The sequence below is a fragment of the Microtus ochrogaster genome, linkage group LG7_11 (genome assembly GCF_000317375.1).
Source record: "Microtus ochrogaster isolate Prairie Vole_2 linkage group LG7_11, MicOch1.0, whole genome shotgun sequence".
Lineage (NCBI taxonomy): Eukaryota > Metazoa > Chordata > Mammalia > Rodentia > Cricetidae > Microtus > Microtus ochrogaster.
In genome coordinates this window covers 15,764,714-15,774,031 of record NC_022032.1, presented here as the reverse complement: position 1 = coordinate 15,774,031, position 9,318 = coordinate 15,764,714, and the positions used below count along the sequence as shown (strand labels likewise).

The following is a 9,318-nucleotide window of genomic DNA, read 5'->3' as shown; positions in this document are numbered from 1 at the left end:
ATGAACACATTGTGCCTTTCCACAATGTCAGAATGGATCGAATAACAAATTCACAAGCTGTAACAGTTTCATTGCCAGCAATTTGCAAAGTAATACCAATCTTCCTTGAGAGCTGGCGGTAGGGACAAGTTCTTTTTTTTTTTTTTTTAAGTATAACAAAATAAAATACGAGAAGACAAAAACTACCACATCAAGCTAGGATAAGACAAAGAAAAAAAAGAGGAAAGGCCAAAGAAAAGGCCCAAGATCCAGAGGTCCACTAGTTGACACACCCGGGAACCCCCTAAAAACACCAAACTGGAAGTCAGAATATAAACGCAGAGGACTGGTGCAAACCCGTGCAAGTCCCGAAACACAGATTTTTTTTATTTTTTGTCTTAATAACTGATATTGTCTCAGGTTACACATAAAGTCTCAGGGACTCGTGTGTGTGTGTGTGAGATGTGTGTATGTTTGTTTGTATGTATGTGTGTGTGCAGTGCAGAATATCTACAAAAGGGTTAAAGAGGCCACAAAAGAATTCAGGGAGGTCAAAGAAGTCTTACTCTAGACATAAGCAAGCAGTTGATAGAGATGCCATGAGTCACCGCAGTGGAGAGTAGCTTGGAGGCCTGGCACCAAGCTGCAGAGCTGTCATGTTGAGATGAACTGCGGGGTTAAAGCAGCTGTTGTCATCAGTGTTAGATGGCATCCTCTTTAGGAGATCAATGTGGGTATCCTGCACCCTTCTTTTTCCTATTGCGGCCCATAAATTATCAAGCCTGGTTTTTCCAGTATGGTTTTAATGTGCCCATGCATTCATACAGTCCCAAGCTACTTAGATAGCACCATGGGATAGTATCTTTACTACAGGACTAAGTTATCGGTTAGTTTGTGCATCATGGATAGCACTGGGCAGGTGGTAGTGTCTACTTGTGTAACGAGGTGCAAAGTCATTCTGCCTCTACATTTGCACCCAGAAAAGGAGCTAAATATTGCTTGTAAAATGGAAAAGGCATAGCCTGAGAGTCAATGTTTTACGCAACTCAAGTCAACTTAGATCAGGGCACAGCCTCATCTCAACAAGTGAGTCTTGAGACACTGTGCCAACTGAAAGTCAGAGAGGGGGTATATAGTGGTATGTTCTTTGTGCTTTAATAAATAAAGCTTGCCCGAAGATCAGAGCACAAAACAGCCACACTAGTCAGTCATACAGGCCAGGCAGTGGTGGTACACACCGTTAATCCCAGCAGCCACACTAGTTAGCCATAGAAGCCAGCAAGTGATGGTGCACACCTTTAATCCCAGCACTAGAGAGGAATATAAAACCAGAGAAGACAGGTCTCATTCTCAGTCTGTCTGAGAATTCGTGGAGGCAGGATTGCCCATTTCAGTTTGAGGTAGAGGTAAGCGCTAGTGGCTGGCCGCTTTGAACCAGCCTTCAACTTGAACCCTGATGTCTGTCTTTGGTTTTTATTATTCGTGCTACAGGGGTAGAGATGCTTAGAAAGCTTTGGCACCTTCCAAGTGCTCCTTGCAACCTCACTCTGTATCATTTGTCTTTTAAACTTGTAACAGAAGCATTCACACTCTGTATTCCCCCCACCCCTGTCCACTCCTTCTTTCATTTAACAGATGGTTGTCCTGAGAGCACTCTGACCCTTTGTCCAAGTCTAAACATGACAGAAATATACAATGTATTACAGTGCATGTATAGATGCTGTAGCTGGTCATGCAACTCTCCTTTACAAATATATTTTTATTCTAAACAAGAAAGAGGAAAGCTGTAGTTTTCAGTAATAAAAACAAGTTCTCCGTGAGTATTTGCTTGAATGTAAGCATCTTGTGATTCTTATAAAAAAATTGCACATGCTCTGGTGCCTTCAACATTGCAGATACTCTCTAGGTGAGGGGCCTGGGACTTTATCTTAAACTAGTGTCTACCATGATTTTTATGATCAACAAATGTTGGGGAAGCTACAGTTAGATTCTTGTCACCAACAACCTTAGAAACTTAGAACAGTAACTAGGGAAAAATATAAAGATAAAGGTGTTCTAGGCAGGAAAAAAAAGCTAAATGGGGCATTAATATTGTCCCAATAACTCAGTGTAAAGTCAAAGATTAAATATGCAGGGGGAATCACCGATACAGGCTGGAGAAATGGATCAACAGTTGAAAACATTGGCTACACTTCTAGAAGACCACATGGCAGAAAAAGCCTTCAACTCCTAATCTAGGAGATCCAATGGCTTCTTCTAGCTTCTCCAAGAACCAGGCACATGATGAATAGACATACATGTAGGCAAATCACATATATACATAAAAAAGATTTTTTAAAAAATTAAAAGTTCACAATAGTTATTAACTAATAATAGGATTCCCTCCTTGTGTCTGCCCAAAGAAACGAGCTGCCTTGCACAATAAATAGGTAAAATAATGTCAATCTGGGGGGAAATTAAGACACTTCAAGGCATTTACAGAGCATAGTGTAGCAAAACTATGGGTGTTCTCAAGGAGGCAGAGACACAGAGCCTCTCAAGGAGTTATAATTTTTACAAACAAAAACAAAGAGGACAGCTGACAGGGAGTTAGCTCCGTGGTAGAAATTTGGGGGTGCTACGCAGTGAGTACCATAAGTTACAGGGGAAATTGATGTATCCTTTCAGGGTTCTTAGTTTCTATAAAAAAAGAATTTAATAACAACTTAAACAAAATGATGCATGATTAATAAAAACTCAGAGACAGAAATTGGGGTTCAACCTGAGGATCAAAAAAGCAAAACAGCCAGCCTTTGGCTCTTACCTCTACCTCAGTCTGATAATGTTGATCCCGCCTCCAAGAATCTCGAATGAGACTGTCTCCTCCCGTTTTATAATCCTCTCTAGTTCTGGGATTAAGGGTGTGCACCACTACCACCTGGTTTTTATGGCAAATTAGTGTGGCTACTAGGATTAAAGGTGTGTGTCATTGCTGCCTGGTCTGTAAGGCTGGCCACTATGGCTGTTTTACTTTTCTGATCCTCAGGCAAGCTTTATTTATTAAAATACAAAATTCCCCCTTTTTGCCTAAAATAAAAAGGGCTATAACTAATATAAAAATATATACAATAAGTACAATAACTATATACAATATATAGGCAATAAATACATCAACAATGTCTAGTCGATATGCATTTGATAAATTCAGAGAAAATACTCTCTATCTATCCTAACTTAGTGAGTCTTGTACCTAATTCCTTCCTAAATATATAGTTTTATGTTTATAAGTATTGACAAAGCCATTCCATTTTGATTATGACGACATCCATGTTTCTTTCACAGGACTAAAAGACGGCTGCTTTATTTTGTTTAAAGCAAAAAAAAAAAAAAACAAGACCATACAGAAGTTGTGTACGCGGTGGGTGGTTTGGAATGGGAGTTATGACATCATGGGAAAGATAGGAGGAGGCGAAAGAAATACGTACCCTGCTGGATCAAGAACCTACACAGAAAGGTGGACTACGTTAGTCTTCCATGCTAAGACCAAAGTCTCTTCAGCGCTTGGAGCAGGCGCCAGCATTTAACAACCACACCTTCGGTCTTTCTCTATTGTTTCCTGTGCATTCCTCAAGGCTCCCTAGTGAAACAATACAATTAACAACCAGGTTATTTGACCAAGTTTCCCCAGGCCAAGGCTCTGACTCAAGCCTCCATAGCACTCAGATCTCTGTTCCTCTGCGCAGGCCCAACCCTGGCTAACTGCCTGGAGCACTGGGCTTTATCCGCTGCCCAAAGTGTGGGCGAGCAATTTCGATAATTTCAACATTTGTCTCATCAAATCCCAGCCCGTTCTTTGCAGCCTCGGCAGCAGGAAGCTGGTAGAGATCTTCTTGTCCACTAGGGGGCGGCCTCTGTCCGCTTTGCCTGCTGGGAAAAGCCCCAACATCCGGGACTGCGCCGCGAGAAGTGGAGCACGCCGGCGCGTTTGGACCCTCCGCCGTAGCGGCTCGAGCACAGTAAATAGGAAGTGGATTTTTTGTTATAGCATTGAGTTGAAGAAGGCGGGGGATTCCTGAGGGACGCACTCATCTCCCACCGTTTACTGCCGCTCTCCGTCCTTCTCCACTTCCTCCTCCCGGCCTAGAGGAACTCTGCCGGGGGCTGCCGGCCTTGCGCGCCGAACCATGGCCGAATACTCGTATGTGAAATCCACCAAACTCGTGCTCAAGGGAACTAAGGCCAAGAGGTGAGGCTGAGCTCGGGCGGGAGTCTCGGCTCCCAGCGCATCCCCCTCCCTGGATGACCACTCCGGTCACGGCATCTAGAGGCAGAGCTGCGTGGGCAGCCTTCCCGACGCCCCCGAGAGGAGAGTGCGTGACAGGGGAGCCCCCCGAAACGGGGAGACCTGTGGCCCGTGAGCTCCATGCTTGGGACTCCCAAGGCTTGATTAGGACTTGGATGGGGGTGTGGACTCAGATGTGGACCGCTCCAGTGGCGAAGACTGGTGGTTCATTTGCTCGTTTATTGAAAACTCAGTTATTTGTATGTTTCTTGTGTCTCGAGACGATGAAAGAATTAGGAGAATTGGAAGCGACAGCCAGCGCAGACCCTAACAGCCAAGTGAGGGTGTGCTAGTGGTGATTTATAATTCGCTCTTTAGGGAAAGATACCTGCCCATTCTTATCTCCGTCTTCTTTTGGAAGATTTGGCCAAAGTCGAGCACTTCTTTGCGGGATCCCAGATAAAGCAGTTTCGGTGGCAGAAGTTGTTAGGGAGCGTCGTGCCTTCGAGAACTGCCTGAGTGTGGCCTGTGACGAATTTATCCTGGCTGAACCTGCAGCTGCTTAAGTAGCTACAGGGAGATCAGAACCAGCTTCTGAAAGTTTTGTAGTTAACATACAAAGAAGTTAAGGTAAACATTATTAAAACCAGTATAGCATTTCCATGTTCCAGAACTCGTTCTGTTTTTGAGACAGTGCTTCTCTGTGTTGCCCTGACTGTCCTGGAACTCTCTGTCTGTAGGGCAGGCTGGCCTCGAACTCAGAGCTCTGCCTGCCTCCACCTCCAGGGTGCTGGGATTAAAGGTGTGTGCCACCACCGTCTGGCTCAGATTTTGTTCTAAGTACTTTGTTTATAATCTGTTTCCCTAAGATCTCCCTTTGTGTTTTTCATTTATGGAGCTGAAATTAATATACCATAAACTTTTAAAAAAGTATTCAGCTAGTGGATTTTAGTATATTTACAAGTTCACCACTCTCTAGTTGACGAGTATTTTTACCATTCCAAAGTAAACCCCTTAGCCATTAAAAAATCATACCCGCTGCCCTCCCCCCCACACCAGTTTCTGTCAACTGCTTTCAGTCTATAAGAATTTGCTTACTATGAATATTTATGTCAATGGACTATACAATATATAACTTTTCGTGTTTGTCTTTTTTTCACTTGGGCTGTTGTTGAGACAGGGTCTTGCTGTATAGCCCCTGATAGCCTGAAACTCACAGCGATCCACTGCCTCAGCTTCCCACATGCTGGGGTTGAAGGCGTATGTCACTATACCTGGCTTATTTCCCTTAGTTTTGAGGAGCATCCATATTGTAGTGCAGTGTATTTCTTCTGTTTTGGGGCCAAATGATTTTCTTTTGTATGGTGTTAGCACATTTCGTTCTTTCTTCATTGATGAACATTTTACACTAGTGATAATGCTATCAACATTCCTTTTTTTTTTTCCTGGACATAGTTTTTTTTTTTTTTTTTTCTTGGAGATATATGAGAGTAGAGTCACCTATGTATTATTTATGGTAACTCAGTATTTAGCTTTTTGAGAAATATTTTTCAAAGAGGTTGTTTTAGTTAGGGGTCCTACCACCACTGTGGCAGAACACCCTGACCAAAGGCATGGTGGTGCAGAGGGTTCTTATCACCATCCAGGAAAGAGAGGGCAGGAATCTGGAGGCAGGAGCCATTGTAGAGGCCGTGGAGAAATGCTGCCTACTGGCTCGCTCAGCCTGTCTTCTTGCACATCTCTGGACCACCTGCCCACAATGTGTTAGGCCCACCTATGTCAATCATTAACCAAGGAAATGCCCCTATATGTGTGCGCACAGGCCAGATCTGATGGGGGCATTTGTTCCATTGAGGTTCCCTCTGCCCAGATGACTCTAGCTTGTGGTAAGGTGACCAGCACACTAGCCAGCACAGAGGCTGCACCATCTTTTCGTTCTTCAGCAATAGAAGAAGGGTAATAGTCACTCATAGTCCATCATGGTAACTCTAGGAACTGGGCTTCAGTATTATCCTCCTAAGTGGGGAAATTGATTGACAGGTTAGGGGTTTTTGTTTGTTAGTCGGTTGTTTTTTTTTTCCTCAGAGTAACAGGGGCTGTATATTATTGTTTTAAATGTAGCAACATGAACACAGGGCTAAGTCAACTTCTCAGTATTTTAAATATCATTTCTCTATAAATCAGTATATAGCTTGAACAGCTCTTCTGAGTGTTCATCTTGTAATTTTTAACACATATATCAGTATGCCCAAACTCATGTATATATCCTTTCTTTCTCTTAGTAAAAAGAAGAAGAGCAAAGATAAGAAGAGAAAACGAGAAGAAGATGAGGAAACCCAACTTGATATTGTGGGTGAGCCACTTCAGTTACTTACTGTGTGAAAAGTTGGCGTCTGTTGTGGTTCGTGTCCCGTTTGAAGTATTGTCCTCATTAGCACTGATGGTGCTTGTCAGAGCCTTCACTTAGAAAGCTCACTAGATGTCACTGTTGTTGTTTTTTTAATTTTTTTATTTAAAATGTTTTTTTTTTTCATTTTACATACCAACCACAGTTTCCCCTCCTCACTTCCTCCCGCTCCCCCAACACTTTCCCACAACGCAACCCTGAAAGGGTAAAACCTCCCTTGGGGCGTCAACAAAGTCTGGCATATCAAGTTGAGGCAGGACCAAGTCACTCCCTGCTGCAGCAAGGCTAAGCAAGGTATCCCTCCATAGAGAATGGACTCCAAAAAACCAGTTCGTGCTCTAGGAATAAATCCTGGCCCCACATCCAGTGGGCCCACAGACTGCCCCAGCCACAGAACTGTCACCCACATTCAGAGGACCTAGTTTGGTCCAATGCAGGTTCCCCAGCTATCAGTCCAGAGTTCATGAACTCCCACTAGCTCAGATCGGTTGTCTCTGGGTTTTCCATCATGAACCTGACCCCTTTGCTCATAGGATCTCTTCTCCCACTCTTCATCTGGACTCCAGGAGCTCAACTCAGTGCTTGGCTGTGGGTCTCTGCATCTGCTTCCGTCAGTTCCTGCATGAAGGTTCTCTGGTGACAATTAGAGTGGTCATCAATCTGATTATAAGGGAAACCAGTTCAGTCACCCTCTCCACTATTGCTAGGAGTCTTAGCTGGGGTCGTCCTTGTGGATTCCTGGGAATTTCCCTAGCACCAGATTTCTCCCTAACTCCATAACTGTTCCCTCTATCAAGAGTCTCTCTCAGTGTCTATAGCACTAGACAACGTTAAGCTCTAAGTGGTGAGTTGGGTCTCCACCACCACCAAAACAAAACAAAACTGATTGACTTAGTGATGGGTGGCATCAGTGAGCCATGTTTATAGCACCTGTTGCTTTTTGACAGCTTGGCTTTGGGGTGAAACATGTAAATATACCTCTGGCCTTTGAATGGAGGCAGCTTGAATTCCCAGGAAGAAAACACAAACATGCCATGCATAGCTTTTTAGGCAGTGGAGATCTCTAAACATAATGTATCATTTTCTCTACTTTGGCAGAGACTGAAAATTTTGAAGTCTGTCAAATTTATTATTTTTCTGAAATTCACTATTGAGATTCTGTGTTAAAATTATTTATTTACTATTAAGTGTAGGCTTGGGTGTAGCTCAGTGGTAGGATAGTTACCTAGCATGCCTGAAGGTTTACTATAGGTGTTGGGAAGCATTCATGTGTGTAGCATTTGGTATTGGTCTCAGGCATCCTCTGAGGAAAAGGAGAGGCTATTGGCTGAAAAGCGCCTCTCTCTGTGGGACTCATTTAAACATTGCCAATGGAAAGCATGTGGGATGGGATATGCAGTCAGAGAAACTATTCTCTTAGTCTTTTAGTTTGATTTGATTTGGTTTTTGGTTTTCCATGTGGGTGTTTTTTGTTTGTTTGTTTGGTTTTTTTTTTTTTCGAGACAGAGTTTCTCTAGCTTTGGGGCCTGTTCTGGACCAAGGCTCTTGTAGACCAGGCTGGTCTTGAACTCACAGAGATCTGCCTGCTTCTGCCCTCCTAGTTCTGGGATTAAAGGTGTGCACAACCACCACTCATATTCTTGTCTTTTTGTGTCTCTGCATGTGTTAGAGACCTGGACTGTGATGTTTGTCACAGGAATCCACCCATACAAACAAATAAGTTCAGGCAGAACTGGTAAAATATGAGTAAGGTTCAGGATTATGTCACTGTAAAGTGCTAAGGATTGAACAGGAGTTATTGCACGGTGGTACAATTAGGAGAAGGTCAGTGAAGGATAAACCAGGTTTCTCTGTGATGATTCTTATGATCGTCAAATATAGGCTTTTAGAAATGTTATAGTATAAACAACAGAAAACCTTGAGCAACCCTAAAATAAAATGGTTAAACCTTGATTTTTTATTTTGTAGGAATCTGGTGGACTGTATCCAACTTTGGGGAGATTTCAGGAACCATTGCCATTGAAATGGATAAAGGAGCCTATATCCATGCCCTGGACAATGGCCTTTTTACACTGGGAGCGCCGCACAGAGAAGGTTTGTGATGGGGAGACCCTGCATGTTCCAAAGCAAGACTGCCATCACCCTGAGCTCCTCCCCTTCTCCCTTTCTCACTCCTGTTATTAAGAAGCGTCTTTTTCCAGAATAAGTGTTGGAAACTTTCTGACTACTATCAGAAACCCTGTGGAAAAAAGAATAGCATTAAAATCACACAAAACCCACAATTGTAAATGGAAAGAAAAGATCAAAAACTAACTGAATCAGAAGTGTGAAGTTTTTTTCTTCCTTCAGAACTGGTATGGTTAACAGACATTTAGATGTTATCTCCTTATCCTTAGCCTACAAGGAAGCACCATAAGGAATGCAGTAACTGGAAAATAAAAGGGCGTCTGCCTTGGCCAGAATCGATGTTCCTTGAGTAAATAAAAGCAGTTAGTAATTCACATACTGTTATTTATGTGCTGTGTTTTAAAACGTGAGATTGTAGTGGAACTGGCTAAATAAGTCATGCCAAACTGTCCTTCAAAGTACATAAATTCTCCCTGTAACCATTCCTCCATAGTATAGATGGTGCATTATTACAGTGTGTGCAGATATCATAAGATCCTTACCT

The 9,318-nt window shown here is 42.9% G+C and overlaps 1 protein-coding gene across 1 annotated transcript in view; it reads left to right on the top strand.

The window, feature by feature from the left end:
- The first annotated feature begins 3,954 nt into the window (after window positions 1–3,954).
- The window catches only part of Frg1 (FSHD region gene 1), a 16,857-nt gene continuing 11,493 nt past the window's right edge, over window positions 3,955–9,318 (top strand). The window contains exons 1-3 of the mRNA XM_026786864.1: window positions 3,955–4,204; window positions 6,523–6,593; window positions 8,616–8,745. Of these exons, the coding sequence (XP_026642665.1) occupies window positions 4,143–4,204; window positions 6,523–6,593; window positions 8,616–8,745 (263 nt within the window). The 5' untranslated portion in view covers window positions 3,955–4,142. The remainder of the gene's footprint in view (window positions 4,205–6,522; window positions 6,594–8,615; window positions 8,746–9,318) is intronic.